The sequence below is a fragment of the Barbus barbus genome (assembly GCF_936440315.1).
Source record: "Barbus barbus genome assembly, chromosome: 11".
NCBI lineage: Eukaryota > Metazoa > Chordata > Actinopteri > Cypriniformes > Cyprinidae > Barbus > Barbus barbus.
The window spans coordinates 30,811,056-30,834,730 of NC_136739.1; the positions used below are offsets into that span (position 1 = coordinate 30,811,056).

General features: G+C 33.9%; 1 protein-coding gene across 2 annotated transcripts; it reads right to left on the reverse strand.

The window, feature by feature from the left end:
- Window positions 1–7,229: 7,229 nt before the first annotated feature.
- On the reverse strand, window positions 7,230–22,257 carry LOC306877410 (TRAF family member-associated NF-kappa-B activator-like). 2 transcript variants are annotated; one of them, XM_079429186.1, is made up of 8 exons: window positions 22,067–22,257; window positions 20,368–20,590; window positions 20,159–20,270; window positions 18,397–18,503; window positions 16,355–16,422; window positions 15,286–15,404; window positions 12,444–12,823; window positions 7,230–8,119 (listed from the first exon to the last, which is right to left on the reverse strand). In XM_079429186.1, exons 2-8 carry the CDS (start codon window positions 20,464–20,466, stop codon window positions 7,955–7,957), a joined length of 1,050 nt encoding a protein of 349 aa, XP_079285312.1. In that variant the 5' UTR covers window positions 20,467–20,590; window positions 22,067–22,257; the 3' UTR covers window positions 7,230–7,954. The 2 variants fall into 2 exon arrangements, with proteins under 2 accessions (XP_079285312.1, XP_079285313.1); XM_079429187.1 differs by having other exon boundaries at window positions 20,368–20,509; window positions 22,067–22,245.
- Between the last annotated feature and the right edge of the window lie 1,418 nt (window positions 22,258–23,675).

Consider the following 23,675-nt stretch of genomic DNA (forward strand, 5'->3'; position numbering starts at 1 on the left):
TCAACCGAGGAGACCAGAGTCAAGATCTAGATTTTTGAATAATTAACTTTGTGATCAAGACGATATCAGTCTGTTAGTCTTCATTTGTTCAATAGGAGCAACAAAAGAGAGGAAGAGGGAGAGGGAGCCAGGCATGAGAGAGAGAGAGAGAGAGAGAGAGAGAGTGTCTTGGAAACCAGAGTTGTGGATCTAATTGAGGCTGCAAGCGGCCATATGGGCTAGTGTGAAAATAGCAAACGCTATCAGTAACGGAGAAATAAGAAAGGGAAAAAAAGAAGAACAAGTCGAAGAATATCTTCGATGCAGCCGGAGCCAAAAATCCCTCCAGCTGTAGGGACAAAACGAACATGTTTCTCCAAGCCATCTTTGCTATTCTGATTGCGGCGTTCTTCGCGTTCGATGCGCCATGAATGACTGAAGCGGCCTGAAGATGCTGAAACGCATGCGTGCCAGCCATAGGAAGCAGGCCAAGAATGAAAAACAAAGTGCATGTGAGCCTCTCCTCCCAACGCGCCTGATGTTCCGAGACTGCCTGTTATCCGAGGTGTTAATTGGCAAATTCGGTACAAGTCAAGAGCGTGTTCCCTGCCGTCCTTGCCCAGCTAGGCTAGGTCATTAAGCCGAGAATGGATTCTCTCATGCTGCCTTAACCCTTGCGGCGCATTGCATCTCTCCCTTCCCTTCCTCCTCTTTTAACCACCTAGAAAGCAAAGGGAAAAGCCATATATATAGGTTATATATGAATGCAACACGAAACAGAGCTGCGCCGTGCATCATTATTTGATTATTGCTTCCGAAAGGTCAGCAGTGTCACACAATCGCAGCTCGCAACGGTGTTATGAATAAATTAGCATGAAAAAAATTAAAAATATGATGGATGGATGGATGGATGGAGGTGCGCCTTGCGATGCATTCTTCTTTATTGGCATATGTGGGTCCATAAATAACATGTAACCCAGTAAATAGAGAACGTTCTCAGAATGTTCGCTCAAACTTAACATTAATAATCGATGAGAATTATTTGGTTATTAATAATGCTCAGAAAACGTTCTGTTTATGTTATGAACAAACGTTCTTCCAGTTATGGACATTAGAACATTAATTCAGAATTATCTGGTCTTTATTTTTTTTTATCCGTTTGTTGTTACTATGTTCCTGGAACATTCAAAACTAACGTCCCAATGATTGCAACATGATAATGTACTGTTCCCTTAACATTCACATAACCAAAAATGTTTGTGAACATTCAGAAACAACGTTTTGATAGCTCGATTGGAACGTTTTTAAAACGTTCTGAGAATATATTTTTGTTGGTTGGGAAAAATCCATGGAACCTTTTTGCACAAAAGGTTCTATACAATGGAAAACTGTTCTTTAGGTGATACAAATGTTCTTCACGATCAGAAAAATGTAAGTACCGTTCACTGAAAGGTTTTTGGACATCCAAAAATGGTGCTTCTATGCATGGCATCGTTTTAGAAGGTGTATTTTTAAAGCATCAAACCGCATGATTTTAACCAGCTTGAAGCGAAGCCTGAGACGGTCTAAGAGGCCTTCCTTTCTGCTGCTTCCTCAGAAACGGTATCGTCCTCTGGGGTTCCGGGTGCGATCTCACCAATGCCTCTGTCATCACTTGCTGTGACTGCCAAATCCGTGCTCCAGAATCGGGGGGCTCGAAACAAACACACACAGCAGACAGGACTGCTCAGAGACCTACGGAAGGCAGCCTTTCGCTTCAACACATTTCGCCTGACATGAGGAGGATTCGCGTCGCATCCTGAACCGAGAGGGACCGGCGCGTTGCTTGTTGGGTAACATGTAAACCGCGGGGTGGCCCTATCCTCTCTTGCCCTTACATTTGGTCTGCATCCCATGCATTCACATGTGTTTATGTAGGAAGTTGTTGATTGTCAGCATGACTTTGATATGGAGAGATGGCCATCGAGAGGCTAGAAAATATCGGCCAACTGACCCGCAACACCTGCTGAGATCGGCTCTTCTTACAATGCAGATTTCTCACAGGTGCATGAAGGAATTACAAATATTCTCAAAATAGATACACTCTTAAAAATAAAGGTTCTTTTTTTTCTTCTTTTTTTTTTTTTTTTTGGCAGATATAGTTATAGATACATCCATGGAACTGTATGTGGAAAAAGGTTCTTTAGATTTTATTTTTTTAAATGTTCTTTAAGAAAAAAATTCTGTTATTTTTTTGGGACACCCAAAACGGTTCCTCCATGCAATTTAATTTATTTTTAAGAGCGTATCTTAAAAATGGCAAATAGGAGATATACTGCCCTTTTTTGGAAACAGAAAAATGCAAATATCTTATAGCTGTAGAACTAAAAAATACCGAGAAAATAGCTAAATAAATTACATGCCAAATGTAAGGAAAAGTGATAAGAGAATGACAGTCAAACCTGACCCTAGATTTCACAACAAACATAAATTGACACTGCGATTGAATCCTCAGTTTCCAGTTGTTTGCAAAAAAAGGCACCAACACCGAGCAGACATTATAAACACTGCACACAATACTGTGGGAATATACTTCCTCTGATCAAACTTTGTCAGTGGTGCTGCTGAGACTGCCTCTGACTTCCTGTTAATTAACACTACATATTAATTCCTCCATTTTTCCCCCTCTCCTCTCCCAGACTGTTATTTGGCAATAGTCTGGCAGTGCTGCAGACACTGAGTTATACTCAGCTTGTGGTTATGTGGCTGTACAAAAAGAAATAATCAAGATCACGTTGATAAGTATTATTTTTCTTTAATAGGGAAATGTGTAAACGAAAGGGAGTTTGTGATTTTTAAAATGCCTATTATTATTATTATTAACTATATTATATGGTTGTCGAGGGCTGCTCAAGGAATTAATAAAACTCTTGACTCACAATCTGCTTGAACGAAGCTAATTTATTTTATTAAAGAAAGGAAAAAAAAGAAGGGATTGATACGCATGTTTTTATTAACCACGTCAGAAGCCGAACGAATAAATTCAATAAATCCTCTCTGTCATGTCATGACGATTTCGATGCAGGAAGATTATTCCTGCTATTTTATATAGCCTATTGTAAAAGTTATGATGTCGCAATATTGCAATTAAAGTCGTGCATTAAACGTGTTGGCTAGTTTATTCGCCGCTGTGAACGAAACGAGTAAATCTAGACAGGTCTATAATCTGGTTTGTAATTTCCGTTTGCATATTAAACATCTTCGTATTTTATAGAAATGTTGTTTTTTTCCACAGTATGGGTTGATACATTGTTAATACATGAAATAGAAATGTATTTTTTTAGAGAAAATAGAAAGAATGTGAAGAGAAAGTGAATAAATGTAGAATAATTCTGTAGTGTTCTCATAATAATAATAGTTGTTATTAGTAGCAGGCCTAGTATTTATGTGGTAGCCGTCTAGTCCTAAAAAATCCATATCTCCCAAGATACATGAACGATGTTCTGCTGCTATAGGACATAAGGAAACATTAATTGAGGAAAGATTAGACACAAATGAAACAGCAACAGATGTTTCAAATGATGCTAATTTAATATCATTATCCGTGCGTAACGGTAATAGCATCGAAATTAATTAAATTAGAATGCTCTACATTTCCAACATGGCTTCATAGTTTATATCATTCATATAAAATATAACCTATAAGACAATCCAGACAGACAGACAAACAGATAGATAATTTTAAGCTGTAGGTTGATTTATTCATATGAATTTTTTTTCGACCTATATAAAATAATAGCTAGCTATATATAATTGTTGTTTTTATTATCATCATATATACAGATTCTTTAAATGAGAGATATTTTAAATTAGTATTATTCAAGCAACGCAGTCCTTTTGCTGCAATCCTTTTACTTGAAGGAACCTTTTGGCTCGTTCACGCGTTTGGTGGAACTTGAGCCAACACCTGGTCTCTCTCTCTCTCTCTCTCCATCGGTTTTCCTCGCGTTGGAATGAAGCTGGTGACTCGCTGAACTGTTCGGCGGCGGCAGCGCGGCGCGTCTGATTAGCATGCGGCAATAATGAGGGTGAGCCGGGTTCCATTGTTCTAACACCTCCCCTCTCCTCCGCACCAATCTGTCAGCGTTCAGCCTCAAATGCTGCTCTCCACAAATGAATTGGATAATTAGTTGCCCCTCACGAATGCTGCACTCTTCTCACCCCTGATTGCTTTCACCTTTTTGCTCCTGGCAATTTTGACACCTCGTAATCAGCCTGCTGCTTCTCCTTCTCAATCTATAACCTTCGTCTTCCTCCTCCTCTTTTTTGGGGACTTTAATCCAAATAAAGCCTGTATATTGCAAGAAAGTGCGCATAGAATAGAAGGCCTGCTGTACTGCACATAATGGACGCGAGGTCTATAGATCTTTTGAATAATCAATGATATTTCAGCAGTATGCTGTCAAAATTGAGTCAACAGCAAGGACAAAAAAGCAAGAAAAAAAACAAAAAAAAAAAAACACATGGACCCAGAAACTGTCAGTACAGCTTTCCTCTTCCAAATAACGAGCACTGACAACGTAATTATGTACAAGCATCTGTCCACGACTCCAGAGAGAGAGAGAGAGAGGGAGAGAGAGAGAGATAGAGATCATTAGGGAGAGAGGAGTTCATATTTGCTGCCTTTTAGAATAAATTCATGCTTTGATGTGAGAGATGAGAATTTGAACGCTGTGTTTATCCAAGTTGGGTCGTGTATTATGCGCAACACATTGTGCGCTTTCGACATGCAATATTCAGCATTGCAAATAGAGCAAGAGCACGTCGCGTGCCTCGGTTGTTGTGTTGCTTTTGCTGTAGCAAAACAACGTGTCGTGCAAGACATTGCGAAATTATGCTTCATTAAAGCACAAGGATTTAGAGAGGAAATGGATGAAAGAGCATGTCTGTATGACGTCCTATGTTATAGGCTGCCTTTAAAAGTTTGGACCCTGGACTATTGGACTCCATACGTTTCAAGAACTTAATATTATTATTTTAATAAATGTATTATTTAATAAAACAGTAAAAATATGCAAATAAGTTGCTTAAAACTTTAAACAAAAATGACAAAACACTCATTTTACATCTTTTGAATCAAGTTGTGTATAATATGATTTTCTAATAATAGTTTCAATTATCTCACAGCCCCACTGGTTGAGAACTAATGCTTAAGAGACTAAATAAAGATATTTTACATACATTTATTTATTTATTTGGTAAATAGCAGTACATGGAGCTGTTCAGTCATGACATCAATTTGTAGGCTGATCTGGATAAGTCATCATGGCTTCCTTAGGGAGTTTCCTATGGGTTTTCAGAACAGCCTTTCAAATTAAAGCTGCTAAATAAGAACTACAACAGTTTTCAGATTTGCCAAACATGCAATCTCACATTCGTCTAAGCTGTAGTCTGCATTTAGAAACTTGTTAGAAGTTACATTTTATAAAAAAATAAAAAGGCTTGAAAATTCACAAATGGAAGTATATCATTTATGCATAAACCAAAAACCCATAGGAAACTCCAGAGGGAAGCCAAGCCTTGAAAATGCTGATTCTCTTTCTGGTTTTAGAACCACAAACTGAGCAGCTCTATAACGTACAGTAAGCTGGTAATTATCCCAAAAGAAACCTTGCTTTGTGTTGTTGCATCACCCAATCAGTGTTTATTTTGCAATAATGACCAGTTAGTTCTACATTTTCCCTTAAATCAATATTTTTAGGTAATCTTTTTTTCAGCGAATCAGCGAAACATTACAAAAGTCCCCATGTGTAGCGCCAGTCTGCCAGTGTGAAAAACAACACAACTAGTTCCTCTTCTTCACACCAGCTCATCTATGCAGTATGTGTGTGTTAGCAGGCTGTAATCTGGGGTGCTGCGAGGTCTTCACTGCACATGTGTGTGCGACTACACACATTTCTGCTCAAGGCATCACCATTGGAATTAGTGAAAATGATTACGTTTGTTTACAAGACTGCTAATTATCCACACACACACACAGTCCAATGCAGCATCAAGGACATGGTTTAAGATCCTCCGATAAAAACACAAGCACATCTGTACACACGAGAGCACACTTATGCATTTGTTAAACTGGCATCAGATAATTATGGGGAAATAAAAGCCAAGATTAAACTATTCAGCATGCATCCGTAGCTAGACTACAGATAAGAGCTCAAACTGAAGGATAGAATACATTTAAGGTTATAAAAGAAATGGAAAAAAATAGTGCAAATGAAATGCAAAAGCTGTGTAATAACAAATAACAATAATAATTATGATTAATAGTAATAATAATAATTATTATTAATAGTAATATCAATAATAAAATATCTATGCATTTCCGCTAGTGTAAAAAGCACTGTTATAATTATACATAATACAAATAACAATAGTTATTACTACTACTACAAAAAATTAAATATATCAGATTTTATGCAAGTGAGAAAAGCTGAAAATAGGTATATAATTTTTTGTATAATTATACATTTAAAATAAAAACAACTATTATAATTAATTATATAATATATAGTGCATGTATATATATATATATATATATATATATATATATATATAATTATTAATAATATCTGATTTTCTGCCAGTAAGAATTTTTTTTTTGCTTGTATTTTATAGGCATAATGTGATCATATGAAAACAAAATGAAAGATTGTTTTTGGTATTTAAAGTATTTGAGCAGCTAATTCAGTCTCTGAGCTAGAAAATCATTCAGTTCATATTTCTCCATTCATCTCAGTGCTTTTCGCCTCTGTTCATTCATGTGAATAAACCGCATGGCCTTAAAACAGGCCTAATAGCAATCAGGCCACAAAATAATGCATTATAAATCATAAGATAATTGTGCATGTAATCACAAATTGAGCTTATATTGGATACTGCGTGTAGAAACAAAGTTTTAATTAACCTGAAATACCTGTGCAGAAGTGCTTTCGTAAACCAGATGGTGTTTATCGTTGAAATAATTATCCAAGATTATTCTCATTCTGAACAGATTCCCTCATACAGGTGGTACGCATTAAAATTAAGTAATCAAATTAAAGCAATTAAGAGTTATTACTTCCACAACACTTCAATGGAACATTTTTCCAGCGATCGCTAAATTTACCAGCCGCGTTGCAAAAACAAGAGTGCTAAAAATGTGACAACTTGCCCCAGCCTGATATTTGTCCTGAGGACACAATTCAAGCTTTCAATTAAATAGTGACTCTTATGTATGTCAGTGTGGTTTTATTCCGTTCACTTTAAACAGAAATATTACAAAAATATGATATTAGAACTTAGTTTGGAGGAAAGGATGCAGAAAATTATTGTAATTGAAGACAGTGTGTTTGAAACCATTGCTACAGAAAACAAGCATGTGTGTAATTGGATTTAGGACTTAAAATCGCACAGTTACCGACACGTGGCTCCCGTGACCGTTTCACTTATTCCTGAAAATTGCAATACAAATGTGACCTATTCATAAACAGGGCTTGAAGCTGCCTGACATTTGTTGAACTGTAAAATAATTCTAGAAATTGATATTTGGTTTATAATTTGATATATGCATAACACAGGTGAGAGCTGTGTGTAGGTTGCATTTGAAAAAGTACAATGGTGAGACATTTGAGCTCACGTAAACAGCGTATGCAACTCGTCCTCTATCTTTGAGGTTGCCACATCAAATTAAATGACTTTTAAAAGGAAGCACGTCTTTATTCTACAGTGAAACTGCCAGTCATCCGAATGCCTCCAACTAAAATGCAGCTAAAAAGATTAATTAAGACATTACCACCCTAAAATGAACCGTTTAAGTTTCTCCTAATTAAATAAAGGTTCCACTCTCTTCATCATGTCACTGACGGACATGAGCAAATGTGTTTAGACAGGCAGTGTGCTACTCAAAGCCACGAATAAAGGCCGTTTCAGTCCGGCCGCGGCCCCTTGCCCGCGTGTGTCAATCGCCAGCTTTGTTCTTGAAGTGTGAATTGAGGTGGCTATACATGTGATTTGGGGGTACATCATCCTTGCAAAAGGCACACTTCTCTCGGCTGTTCATCTGCTGAGTGTCTGTCCCCGGCGCCTGGGCAGACAAGTCCGGGAGGTCTGGAGTCCAAAAAAGCTGGACATAGACAAAGGACATTAGACAGCAATGAGGGCAACGATACAGACAATTATCCATTTGTTAAGCTGGCATCAGATAATGATGGGGAAATAAAAGCCAAGACTAAACTATTCAGCATGCATATGTAGCTCGACTAGAGATACACGCTCAAAGTGCAGGATAAAATACGCTGAAGATGATAAAAGAAAAAAAAGTGTGCAAATAAATTGCAAAAGCTAATGGCTTTATGTGACATATTAATAAAAATATACAAAATAATATTATAATATTTTTTTTTTTATTTCTTTCAGAATTGTCAGCATATTTAATCTATATATCTACACACACAAAATTATAAAATTATGAAGAAACAATAATAATACATTGTAATAAACAAAATTATTCAGCATGCATCAGTATCTAGACTACAGATATATTATGAAACTGCAGGAAAAAAAATTCCCTGAAAAATGTATAAATGAAATGTAAAAAATATTGTGCAATGAAATACAAAAGCTAATGCCTTTGTGTGATGGAGGAAATAAATAAATAAATATATATATATATATATATATACACACACACACACACATACATATATATACACAAATATACACACACACACACACACACATATATATACACACAAAAATAATAAAGACTGAAAATGAAACAAAAGCTAATACCTTTGTGTGATGCAGTTGTGTAATAATAATAATTATTATTATTATTATTAAAAATAATTTAATTAGAAAATTTATTTGAACATTTTTGACATTTTTAATTTCTTCTGTAATCTTCAGTGTATTTGATCATATATATATATATATATATATATATATATATATATATATATATATATATATATATATATATATATATATGATAAAAGAAAATATCTATATATATATATATAAATAAGATAGCAACAATAAATACAACGGTGATAATAAAAATCAGATATTCTACAAGTGAAAAAAGCTTCTTTTTTTTACATTCTTTACAGCCATATAATAAACAAAACAACTGTGTTTATAATCAGTCTGTTATCATATATTAAGATCTGCCCATTTGCAAACAGCACTGTTTTTTTAAAGCACCATGAAGGGAAAAATACTCTTTGCGGCTCTTTTTTGCATGACACCAGATTTACACTTCATAATTTAGCCGTTCGAAATGTCTGTTTTGCCAACACTACACATTTTTCCCTTGCTCTTAACAGATGAGCCCAGGTATCTGCGATGCTTTTAAGCTCAAAGACAGAAAAGAACAGTCCAGAAACAAGTGTAATAGTACGACAACACAGAAGACGAGGTAATATGTGACTCACAGCTCTCTGTGGTCTTAGCACATCCTAATTGACATCCTAAATGGAATAGCACCGAATTCCCGTGCAGATGTGAGCCTTACATAATAGGTGTGAGTTTCGCGGTTCTCCATATGGACAGGTAAAAACAATACGGTTCTTTTATGTCCTCCTTATATGCGTTTAATTAGATTTCCTCTGCAATTTCACAAGCTGCAAATATATACAGTTGTAAATGTGCAAGTTTACACACCCCTTCCAGAATCTGTAAGATGTTTAGCATTTAAAAGCAAAGCTGCATACAGATATTTACATATATTCCACAAGACAAAAACTATTTCAGTTGAACAGGTTCACATTCCTTGATTCTTAATATCAGTAACTGTTTGTGTTGGATTTGCACTAGTGTTCTGGACCTCAGCATCACCGTGCAGAAGATGCAAAGACACCACAGAACATACAGGAACTGAAGGATTCCTGTCTTCACTGCTCAGAACAAACCAGGGACTCATACAGCTACAAATGACTAAAAACAGTCAATGATGCTCAAAGTAGCAACATATGATATTAAGAGCTTTTGAGCAGGGTCATTTGTATAAATTCAGATTTTGTCCTGTGTAATAAATTCAAAATATATGCTGACCAAATAGCTTCACCAGGGTAATACTACTACTATTAATATTAATAATTCAATTTTAAATGTTACGAATAATAATAACTATTATTATTAATATATTAATTATATTAGAATACGTATTTAAATTATTATTAAGAATTTTTATAATAATAACAGACATTATAATTCTATATTAAAAAGATTTAGTATAAAGAAGGAGTATATAAACTTATGAGCAGAACTGTATATAATATTTATCTTGTCAATGTTGTGTATTACACTTGAATAATTTTATATTAATATTTTAAATATGTTAATAATAATAGCAATAAAAATTAAAATAATTAATATTTAATAACAGTAATACATCATATTTAAAAATTAAATAATATATATTTTATATTTAATAATAATTATATAAATAATTATAATAATAAATTATGATTCCTATATATATAAAAAGGTATGTCAACTTATGTCATGAATTATGTATAATAATGTTGGCAATGTTTGTGTAGTATAATGGCATTATTTGAAATATGTTTAATAGACATTGATCTAGTGTAAATGTCTCTCCATATACACAATATAACCCAGTGAGCTGTCTTCTGCCTACATAGACAGCTGACTTTTAAGGGCTTGTCACTGAAATGGAACCTCACAAGTGACCAATGTGGAACGCTCTACATAGGTAGCACACATCACACCAATATCACTTTTCATACGAAGAGCACAGAAGACATGATCAGTTCATTTGAATAGCTTGCTGTTAGCATTGCTAAGCTAACTACACAATATTAACTATCCAATAAGCATAAACATAAATAGCATACAAATACTGGGTAAAACAGATTAAGGTAGACTGATGTAATTTGTATCAACACTTTTAAGTTCTGAATGAAATGCATTTAATGCATAAACACAAAGCTCATCACAATGCGCTTTAAATAAGTGCTTAACAACTGAATTCTCAAAGACATTATGTTTATTTTAATATAAGTGGCAAAACCTATAGAAATGCAGCATATTAAGGCATCATAAACACGTGCCTTTTTAAAAAGATAAGCAGAATTACCGGTGACATTTTATACAGCCTTCTATGATTAATAATGATTTAAGGAACAAAAACTGAAAACAACGGAACACTGGAATTTCTCCTAAAAGCCAGCAACCAAAAACTTTCCACAGTACATTTTCAGATTCACACCACTTCCTGTTGCATGAATCCTGTCTTTGTCCACACACTCTTACGAGGGGAAAAGTTCACCTGTCCAGTGCCGACTGCGGTCAACCTGTCGTCATTATTAATGTAATGAGGTTGTGCCTGACCACAGCACAGTGATCTCTCATTATTAGCCACGTTTTTTTTTTTCATTCAAAACCAGTTACTATTTGGAAAGGAGGCCTCAAAACGCCAGAGCTGAAACTATGGCTTTCTGCTCAGAATTAACCACAATTAAAAACATTTCGTATCGAATCCCTTCTAAAATTTTGTGGCAAAATTGCATGTATCCTTTGCAGACAATCCCAAAATGCATTGTGATGAGCTGTTATTTTAGTATAACTGAACTAATATTATAGTTTTTGTTAATACTTACAATTAGATTTCATTTTTACATTTTCTGATTTGATTTTATTTTTATTGTTGTCATTTTTGGTTTTAGGTTTTTTTTATGTATATGTCAATATAGTTTTTATTACTTCTTTGCTTTTGTTTATTTAGTTGTAGTTATTTTATTACTTCACGTTAAACTAAACAAAAATGAGAAAAGTTGCTTTGGCAACTAACTGAAATAAAATAATTTTACATTTTTAGTATTTTGTTTTATTACAGTCTATTTTTTTTCAAAGTAACAAAACTGTTTTTGTTTGGTTTTAGTTAACGATAATAACCCAGTTTTGTTTTTTAACGCCATGCCAGCTTTTTTCATGGTGAAAAGCGTACTTGAGTTATTAACATTTAAGACATATTTTTCCCAAAAACATTCTAAAAGTTAATTTGTGTTAACTTGATTAAAAACCTTTTCAGGGGTTCCAAGTCAAGAGAAATGTTAATCAAAACAATGCCTTTTGGTACTGATTTAAATGCATTAAAAAAAATTAATTTTAACCAAAATTTCAGTGCTGTGTATTTCTATTTCTATTGTAAGCAGTGGTCTCCTGTGCACTTCACATAAGGAACACTATCGATGTGGCACTTGGATTAGCATTTGAAACGAGACACTTCTGAGGTGCCATCATAGTTAGAATGCTGCCAAGGCAGTAAACATGAAGGCAGCTCACGTATTGCTACATTTCTCCAAATCTGTTTCCGATGAAGAAACAAACACATCTGCATAAAATATTTTTGCGTAAACTATTCCTTTAATAATGTTACCGAGCAGCTTTCAAGGCATCCCGGGTGCGAGTGTCCATCTTACCTTTTGGGGTCCTCGTACATTTTCGTGCGATGCAGATGCAGCAGATGTGTGAGCGGACAGAGAGGGTGCGGAGTACGACGGATAAGACTCCTCCCTCATCGTGTGCATGTGGTCTTCTGTGTCCGGTCCATGCAGGGGCAGGTCCACCCGTTTATCCGGCGTACTGTTGAGAAAGTCGTACTCATCCTCTGTGCTCGGGGGAAACTTCACACTCAGGCCTCTTAGGGAATCAAAAGACGGTCCGTCTGGACCTGCGCCACGTGACGCGAGGGATGTGGAGGTCGAAGTATCGTCGACCTCTGACCGCAGCGGTGAAGAAAAAGGAGCCTCAGTCTGTTCTGCTGTGTCTTCGCTGCACTGGATGGGCATGGAAAACTGCTCTGGAAACCGATAGGAAATCAACAAAACCTTTATGCATTTATCCAACACCAGTGCTTGTATCATGAAAAATATATTTTCATTGATCTTTTGAACTAAAAGAGCAATGCAACACTGCTGTTTTTATCACAATTACACATCACAATGCCTATTATAATACAAGGTCCTTCTAAATGAATACTGTAAAAAATTATTCTAAAGTTGTAAATAAAACAAACATTTCACAAGAAAACACTACTTTTTACTACATTGATTTTAATATACTAATTTTTAATACAAATTTTACACTTAATTCAATGCATTGCTTGCCGATTCTTTGTAATTCTTTGTAAAAAAAAAAAAAAAAAATACTAGCAATTTCTAATTGAAAACTGTTTCTATGACGGTTTTTTATTTAAATGTAAATGCATAATAAAAGCAAGAACTAATTACTTAAAGTAAAGTTTTCCAGGAAAGTGACATCAAATCTTTGAAAGAGTCTGTGATGCATCATAAACACTTTTTGATCATCACAAGCTATAATGCAAAGTCACATTGCATAGAAATGTTTGCTAAATGAACAAAATAATGCAAATGCATCTATTAATCAAGTATTAAGAGGAACAGGAACACAAATGGAAAGAGGCCTCATGTAAATGGTGCAGAAAAATCTCAAATTTGCCTTGCATTCATAACCCGAAGATAAACCCGGTTGTGGTTTAGTATTAAGACATCAAGCATTTTCTCTTGTCAATCTCTCTCTTGCCCATATACATACATATATATATATATATATATATATGAGCACATTAGTATGCAAATGCAATGAAAGCACAGCAGTGATATGCACACCATGCAACGCTGACTATTAATGAGGAACTCTGTCAAGGCAACTAAAATCAACTACAGAGCTCGAAATTCACCTCTGAAGCGTCCTGATCAAAGTCTGTGATCACACTGAGAAGGCACGTGGAGCTAGTAATATAACATTATGAAATCATAAGCATCAGAGTGTGGCTCAGATTCAATTACTGACATTCATAATTCATCCTCCTTATAATTTTTTTTTTTTTTTAAAGAGCAGCAAATCTGAGATCACTGTGTGGAGAGAGCTTATTATATTATAACAGTTTTATGATTATTTCTGAATTTTGATTTCTTTCTTCAGTGAAACAAAAAGATGTTTTGTGGAATCTTTGAGCTGCTCTTTTACATATAACAAAAGTGAATGGTGATATTTACTTTAGAGCCCCAAAGGGCCTAAAAAAGCACCATAAAAGTATGATATTATATAATTGAACCTATCTTTCACTGTTATTTGTCCTCTGCTGCAGCATCGTTTTGACATCACTGACTGCAAACAGCATTAATTCTTTCGTGTCGTGGAACACACTGCAATGCATCTACATTAAATATGCACAACCGCAAATTTGAGAACTACAGAAGAGGAAAAGATTGTATGGCTTTAGAAGACAGAAAATACAGCAAACAAGTCACACTGACTACTCTTACAGAGCCTGAATTTATACATCACCATCCACTATCATTTGTATAGAAAACAGCAGCTTATATATCGCCATATCGATTTATTTTCCCACCCCTACTACTGACAGATACTTGTTCTTGTTTAAGGCATAAACTCATTTAATTTTATGACTGTGTGTCTTCATTTTGCATCTCAAGGAAATGTATCTTGATTTAAGAATGTTTAGATATTTGTACTGGAAAACAAGACAAAAATACGGAGGAAGATATTAATATTTTTGCAGTGCATGCAACATTTAATGCCTTGACTTTATGCATTTAAGGCTTTCAGATCTGATTTAAGACCTTTTTAAAGACTTTTTAAGACCCTTCCAAGGCGATTACTAATATATTTGGGGTTTTCCAGAAGCCCTAACCCTGAGTATGAGCAATAATATCAGCTATTATTAATGCTTTCCTTAGCAAACACCTCTAATTACGTTTAATACATATGGACGTTCCATGGCGCAAAAACACATCGTCTTTTCCGCATGCTTTCCATCATGCAATCACGTCCAAAAATACATCTCACTGGCGTATTGTTTTCCAAGTGATTTCACAGAGGACACGTAATTGTGTAACAGTGTGCTGCTTCAAAACAACATTTATCAAAGTGATAATTGAACATGCTCATCTGCTCAGTCTATTTTAATGCTGCGTGGAGGTCAGAGGTCATGGGAGCAAAAAGCCCTTACACCATGGCTTTGCGTCAAGTATTTCTGCTTTTAATTGCGGGAAAGAACAAACAATGAAATGTATAATTACTAGTATGCCGCATTACAATACTAGCTATATAATTACTAATTTGTTGTGACATTTCTAAAGTAATTGTAACTCCACAGTTTTTATTTTACCTAATTTAATTAGAATGGAAAGAAACACACTTGGGTGGTGAGGTGGTGTAACAGCTATAATTTAATAAAGCATATTAGTCCAAAATTTAAAAAAAAAATGACTCTACCATTAGCAGTCTCATTTCCTTTGTGGATTCGCTTCAGGTGATCTTTCTGCCTTCTGGTTAGAGTCTGAATCCTCTGGAAAGTCCCCTGGATTTCCTGCCAAGTGTCCAGTACAGTCTCACTAACCGAAAGAGAAAGAAGTCAAATGTCTGCTGGGGTCTTTCAAAATAATAATGATCTAAAAACAACAACATCAGTGTTAAGATTAGAAGGAAAAACAACTTTATCCAGAATATCTAGTGACTCACACTCCACTGGGAACTGTTTTACATAAGACAAAATGTAACCTTTAAAAGTAAACTCTTTATTGTTTTACTTTATGGGAACAGTTTTATACACAGTTTTATAAATATATAAAAAATATGAAGTTTTATTAAAAAAATAGGTATACAGCAATAAACCATCTAAGGCTGCTATGCTCTATCTATCGGTCTATCTATCTATAAACATGTGTACACACACACACACACACACACATATATATATAAAACGTGCATTATGTGTATATCAGTTATGTGTTTTCAGTTCATTTTCAATAATTTTCCACATGTCTGCAATTTTGGAAACCATGTACAAATATTTTCACCGACCACAAAAAGTATTATTCATCACAGGATCATTTTACCACCATATTTTAAATATCTGGGTCACCCTTTTCACTTTCGGTGACATTTTCCCCAGTAAGCCCTAGTTAGCTTCAACCAAAAAAGCCATAAACCATCAAGTTTAACCTCCCTACTTCTAAATGTCATATAACATGACATTTATAGACATGTTCACCTCTCCTTTTTCCAAACTGATCCCACATCAGTGGAAAGGCATAAGTATTTAATGAGCACGGGGTATCAGGGGTGTTTTTGCTGGATCAGTTTTGCTTTTTCCTTTAATGTTATTTAGATATTATACAAGATATACTCTGCAAGAACAATACAACCAATAAACAAACTCTACAGAGTTGTTAATCAGTTGTTTTAGCTCAAGATTAAACCTTTTGTCTGGGTGCCCATGGGACTGAAGTGTAAAATCCTTCATTAAAAAATGGATTTTTTTAAAGCGATATGATTCATGTACCTCTTCATTTCGCAGGCAGCAGATATTGTATGGGGAAGCATCCTGGAATACTCAGTGGGTTCGTTTATCTGCACAAGAACAAAAAGATACACAGAATGTCATAACCGTTTCCAAACATTAATTCTAAATATACGGCTACAGTATGTCAGCATATAGATTTAGACATATTTTCAGTAGGATTAAAAAATTAAATGTCTACATTTAAAAAAAAAAAAAAAGTTTATTTTACTGAATAACACGAAGCCTATTTTTAGGACCATTACGATTTTCCATTGTGACATTATTTTTAACAGTTATAGTTACTTTACTTTTGTCATTTAGCGGACGCTTTTGTCCAAAGCGACTTACAAATAAGAAAAAGTAACTAAAAGTTACAACTCTATAAATACTATATACCCACATGTTTAAGAAAATAAAAAAATTAAATAAAATTATTAATTCAAGTTATTAAATAAATTGATAGTTAATTCCATTCCCCTCCAAAATTCTCATTACAACAATGCATTTTTCTTTTCTTTTTTTGAGCATAACACTTTCCTGTGCTCGACTAACCAGTTTAATATTTATTTTTATAGTGTATACTAAGCAAACATTAAGTTTTTTTAATGTATTTTTTATTTTATTTTTACCTCACACCAGCATCAAAAGCTATATTCTTGGTAAACTCAAAAATAATGAGATATAAAATAATAACAATATTAACAGTCTTAACAGTAATTCAATGAATTGTATACAATAACTTTACAAAACTTTTTTACTTTTATTTGTTTTTTAACAAATAAATAAATAACATTCCCCTCCCAAATTACCATAATGGATTTTATGTTTGATTTTGTATTGATAACTTATGAAAAAAAATATATATAAGTTTTTAACTGTATTGCAGTAAAATATTAATAATATACTATATGCGTTATTATATTAATTATAATATTAAGATAATTCCTTAAATACTGTATTATAAATTATATAATATATATATATATATATATATATATATATATATATATATATTTTTTTTTTTTTTTTTTAATGATTTTTTTTTTTTATAAGCATCAATTAAAGGCAAAACAACAAAGTCTACCATGATATATATACATATAGAGAGAGAGATTTTACTATTCATATAGTTTTATATTAACAACATTAAAGGAATTTTATTTTTTTATTTTTTTCAATACAGTTAAAGAGAACAGGGCGGATATGTGCTTAATTGTTGTGAAAATAAAGAGTTTTGTATGACTCAACCTGCAGAAAATACTTCTAAAAAGACCATTAATAAGCTCCAAAGTCTACACAAGTTCACATAAAAACTTTTTACCTCCTTAATTATGGCGCCTTTGAATGCATTTGCTATAGAATAACATGCTTTGTTACATTTACAGGTTAAGCCCAATACGGAAGCCATTATCTACTATAGATTAAGTTCAGGAAAAGGAGAAAGTAGCCATTTCAAACTGTTATGTCTATATCTTTCACTAACAGTCATCTAAAAAAGTGACACCTCCTTTCATAAGAGAGAAGTGCCTGTGCTACACTGGTTAGAGAGCACCAGAGCACAGGAAAGCGTTATGCTCTAGTGCCCCCTGTGGGTTAAAATGTGTATAGATTAAAACAATTGAGAAGAATTATCACACTGGATTCAATTAGAGAAACATTCTCACTATGGACAGATAGCGATGAAAAATTATATCAAACTGTGAAGAGAGAACTACATCTTTTTCACACATTTCTCACAACTTAACCCTCGAGTGAACTGTGGATAACTAGCAAAGCATGGCAAACTCAGCTATTAGGTTTGTCTGTGCTTACAGGCGGTTAACGATGATAACACAATATAAAGGCTGGGAGGTCTGAGGTCACGGTCCTTTCGGTCCGTTCAGAACAATTACATCACAACCAAATGTGCATTTGCTGGAAAAAACAACTTGGTGCATTTTGTTGTGTTTGGACAAAGTGCTGCATGTCACCGAGAGGAAATGCAAAACTCTGAAATCAAACACTGGCCAGAGTCACATCCCTTTATAAGAGAAAACACCCACCAGGAAATGGTTAGTCCTGTGGGAACTGGACGAGTTGTCAGAGTGATGATCGCTAGGTGACAAGGTTTCTGCTTCCTGTTTTCTGTACGCAGGCTCACAGACCTCCCCTGAAGAAAAAAAGCACAGCCACGTTATCACAGTCAAACTCAACAATAACAAGAACACTCATCACATCAAAGCATGCATGTCATCGGTAGCATCTGTGAACTTTGCATGCTAAAATAACATTTGACTCTCACATTAAGCATGTAACATACCACCTAATTTAATGATCTATTATGTGACCCTGGACCACAAAACCAGTCATAAGTGTCAATTTTTCAAAGTTGAGGTTTATACATCATCTGAAAGCTGATTAAATAAGCTTTCCATTAATGGCTGAGATTGATTTGGCTGAGATACAGCTATTTGAAAATCTGGAATCTGAGGGTGCACAAACAAAATTCAAAATTTTTAGAAAATCACCTTTAAAGTTGTCCAAATTAAGTTCTTAGCAATGCATATTACTAGTCAAAAATGAAGTTTTTATATATTTACTGTAGGAAATTTACAAAATATATTCATGGAACATGATCTTTACTTAATATCCTAATGATTTTTGGCATAAAAGAAAAATCGATAATTTTGACCCATACAATGTATTTTTGGCTATTGCTACAAATATACCCCAGCGATTTAAGACTGCTTTTGTGCTCCAGGGTCACATATGTGCTTTAAAAATAATACTACTATAAGTTTTAATCAGTTTAATATAAAAGCAGTTTGTCTAATTTTCTGATGCGTTTTAAGTTTATATAGTGCATACAGAGCAAATTAGTTTCAAATTTATATAATATATATATATATATATATATATATATATAAAAAGACATTAATTAGAATGATAAAAAAAAAAAAAAAAAGACTCATATTGAGCATGGCATGTAAATTTAATCATTCCATATTAAAATGTGACTAAACAGTGTTAATGCTAATAAAAGTATATTTTAATAAATGCGATAAATGTTTAAGTGTGTGTGTGTATATATATATATATATAAATAAATAAACACAGACAGACAGACAGATAGATAGAGGCTTCTGCTTAAACACTTGAGTTTTGTTTTGTATATAAAAATAAATGGTCAAAAAAAAAAAACGTTAAAAAAAAGCACCACTAAAGAAAATCTAGACAAAGGGTGTCGATTTTGAAGTTTGAACATCAGATAGTTCCCATATTTACATTTGTGTTATTTGACAGCTTTAATGACTCTACTATTATATGAAAATGTGCAAATAGTCATAATTAGCATGAGGTGTGTGCACTGCCTCATTTTTATGCCTCAAGTTGATTTAATCCATTTATAGTGTATACTAAGCAAACCATTTAGTTGAATTACTTATATTAATTTATTAATTATTTTACCCCATATCAGAATCTAAGGCTATATTTATGGCAAAGATTTAAAATAGTCTTAATAACAATATTTTCAATGAATTGCATACAAAAACTGGAACAATGTTATTTTTACAAATATAATAAATAATAATAAATAAAAACAATTATATACAATACAAACTTAAAAAAAAAAGTTAATTGATGTATTAAGTAAAAACATTTCCTAGTAACATTTAAAGCAGGGTACTCTAATAAAATGTCTTACAGTCAAGGAAGACTTACAAAAAACAATAAAGGCAATTCTTCTACTTTCAATAAATATGCATGGGTAAGTCTTGTGTGCCATTTAGTTCTGAAGATGTAATGATAAATCGTATTTCCAACCTGATGTGTGTTTACGAAGGGAACTGAGCTCAGCTTTAAGATGTGAGATGGTCTTCGTCTGCTCCTCTATCTTTCTCTCCATCTGCTGAGTGTGCCGCTGATACTGCTCGGTCTGCAAAAGCAATAGGTTAGTGTCTGCTCACTGTCACACATAGAGAACCGATTCAAATTAAATGCTTCTGATGGAACCGATAGTTCACAAACGGCACCTTATGCTGAAGTTCCTTTCTGGCCAACTCTTTCTCAATAGACGCGTTGCGGTACGCTTCGAAGGCTTTGTTGAGCTGCTCACTGATGGTCCTGTCCATTCCGGGGCCTTCAGTAACATTCCGAACTGGGCGGTCCCGGGCCCTAGTCCCAGGCACACACAAACACTTACACACCCCTTCTTTAACTCAGGAGCGTGATTAGCACTGGACCTGTCAGTGACGGCTACAAACACACACAAGCTTCATCAACACACAGATTTTCAAAGCCAGTCTCGCTGATAGAGACACTAAAAGCATAAAACGCCAGTTTAACATCTCATGTTATGCCCACATCACATGAACGTGATAAACCTGATAACCTGACAAACGAAAGTCCTTTATTTTTCCTGCACCTGCTCTACATCACTGCTTCAGTGTAAATATTATTATATACTATAATATTAAATTTCAAAACATTAAATAACTCATTTGACACACCTTGGCTGTGGGGCAAGTTGTCACAATAGGAACTTGACATTAAACATCCTATTGTAGGCTTTTCTTACACAATTTCATCATTAAAAAGCAGAAATGTAACATGCAAAAATAAATGTATTCTTTTTGAAGTTTGTTTAAACTTTTTGATCTAAAGGCTTCTGGATAAACGCTTGAGATTTATTTTGTAGGCATTGAAAAAAAAAAAGAAATATAAAATTTAAAAAATACATAACTAGTGTATGTATGCTTTATTTAAAAATATATATTTTTTACTTTTTACATTTCACACAGAATAAACTTTTTATTTTTTTACTTTTAAGTAACATTTATGCTTTTAATAATAATAACAACAGTTTCAGATTCAGTTTAAGTTCAATATTGTCTTGCCAAACACTGCAGAGACGGAAAGAAATGTCAAACATGACATGGCGAAATCATTTATAAAAGCATAAGGAATCATTTAAAATTTGTTTAAAATAAACTTTAATATCAGGTTCTACAGGGAGGCCGGGGCTAGTTGTCACATGTTTATTCCAGTTAATATTTCACAAACTAAGTTTGCTTCTTCAAGCCAATGTCTTTATAGTATCAGCCCTTAAAGTCTCGTCTACAAAAACATATTGAACTTTTCCACCCAGGACAAAACATACAGCTCATTTGACACACATATTGGTTATATGGGGTAAGTTGACATTAAAAGAACCTACTTTAAGCTTTTCACACACAAAATTATTCTTTAAAATGCGGAAATGTAACAGGCAACATGCCAAAATGACGCACCACTGTTTTGGCCGATTAATATTGTATGTATATATATTCCCCACATACAAAACATATGGACAGCCTGCCCTAATCTGACTGCTTTATGTAAAAAAAAAAGAAAACTATTTGAGTTCAAGTTCATTTTTCTTGTCTATTGTGCTCACTTGTTAGCCAACAGATGAGAACATGATGACAATTTATGTAACTGGAGTTTTGACTCAAAACTAAACAAAGTATTTAATATATAGACCATGTGACAACTAGCCCCGGCCTAAATACCAATGGTGTGTTTCAAAACAAAGTTTTCCAGCAAACTTTATACATTCAATATTAGTAAAACAAGTAAGAAACAGAAATATAACAGCAAACACAATCAAACTTCCAGTTTTCGACCAACTAAAAGCAAAAGCGACCCGTCAAACATCCTCATATCTGAACATAATGAAGTGCCTTCACTTACCTTCACTCCAAAACAGCCCAGACGCTTAAAGCTACGCGCAGTTTGGACATCGCGACGCTGCTACACGCATATCTACGCGTTTAACGGGAGGAAATGGATTATTTCGTACAAATGAACATCTTGTCTGTTTTACAAAGAGCTGGAACTTCCCTCGGGGAATCCCCAAGACTTCGACTTCCGCCTGCCGCTGCTCCAGCCAATCAGCGGCGAGTGTGCTTTTGTGCCTGTGTCTGCGCGCGTTTGGGTTGTTACAAAGTATCACTGTGCCTGTGTATCCAGTCTGAGCTGCTCAAACACACTATAGCATGCTCATATGGGTGTTTGTTAATATGATACTAAAAATGTATATGATTTTTAGTGTGTCATTTGTAGTTTTTACTCAAGAGGTCAAATGTAGGCCTATTTTCTTTCTTTCTTTCTTTCTTAAGAGTCATCAATGTAGAAATTTGATGCTATTTTGTCCCTCATAATCATAGAACAGACTATCTAATGCCTGATACACATTTGCAAAATATACAGTGAATTAATTCTATTAATATATAATTTATGTTATTTTGTCATGAAGATGCTTGTATATCCAAGTTTGCATTGCTATATTTAAAAAATGCACATTTTAATTATTATTATTTTTTTTATTATTCTATAAACATCTAAATATACTATATATACAGATATAAAATGTTAAAAATGTTTCATTTATTTTAACTTGATGGACTAAAATGACTAAAATTAAAACAGACATAAAAATGTAATAAAATATTTAAGCTATTGTTTGTTTGTTTTTTTAAAAATTCAAATGAAAACATTAAAGATAGAAATAAAAACAAATTAAAAATAGTAATAAAAACAGTAATAGTATCTTAATGATAGGCTACTGAAATAACCCTGCACCTGTATGTACTATATTTTACTTAAAATCCTGTATATATATTATATTACTTACTATATTTTATATGTCACTCTTTTAAAATGAAATATTCCATCAAAATCACCAAAAGTGTCAAAACAACATCATCATCATCCTGTCAGGAAATCAAGTACAAATAGATATATATTATCTTATATTTGTCGGTAGGAGGTGATTTAAAAATGTCAAAAGTTCTGAAAGCACAATTATGTCACAACATACTGTATATTACAGTCATGGCACGATGCAATTTATTAACCCTATGATGTTCAAAATGCTACAGAATTGAAGAATAGGCTTTTCTAAATATAGATGAGAGTTGATCAAGCTTTGACAGGAGCTGTTTGGTTTTTGTGTGGAGGAAACTGAGATTTCCCCATGCAGTCATCCGTACATTCACTCAGTCACTCAAGATTCAAGATTCAAGATTTTATTTGTCACATACACAATTATACAGAGTATAACCAGCAGTGAAATGTAGGAATGTAGGAACTCAGTCAGAATGTAGGGCTCAGGTAACGACAGTCACATCCTGTCAACTTACCCGCCTGACAGCTTCATCACCGGCTGCACTCTCAAATCATATGGTTAAAAGTTTTCAATAAAGAAGAGATTCTGCTGCAGTCATCTTAAAGTAACTCTAAAAGCCTAAAGAGGCTCATAGAGGAATGATTGAGTTCATAGTGAAAGCACTGTTAATCT

Coding starts and splice junctions, on each gene's coding strand:
- LOC306877410 (XM_079429186.1), bottom strand. CDS start 20,466: ATGGACAGGACCATCAGTGAGCAGCTCAACAAAGCCTTCGAAGCGTAC. Junction 18,504..20,158: donor CCTTCGTAAACACACATCAG/GTTGGAAATACG, acceptor TTTTTTCTTCAG/GGGAGGTCTGTGAGCCTGCG. Junction 16,423..18,396: donor ACAGGACTAACCATTTCCTG/GTGGGTGTTTTC, acceptor GTTCTTGTGCAG/ATAAACGAACCCACTGAGTA.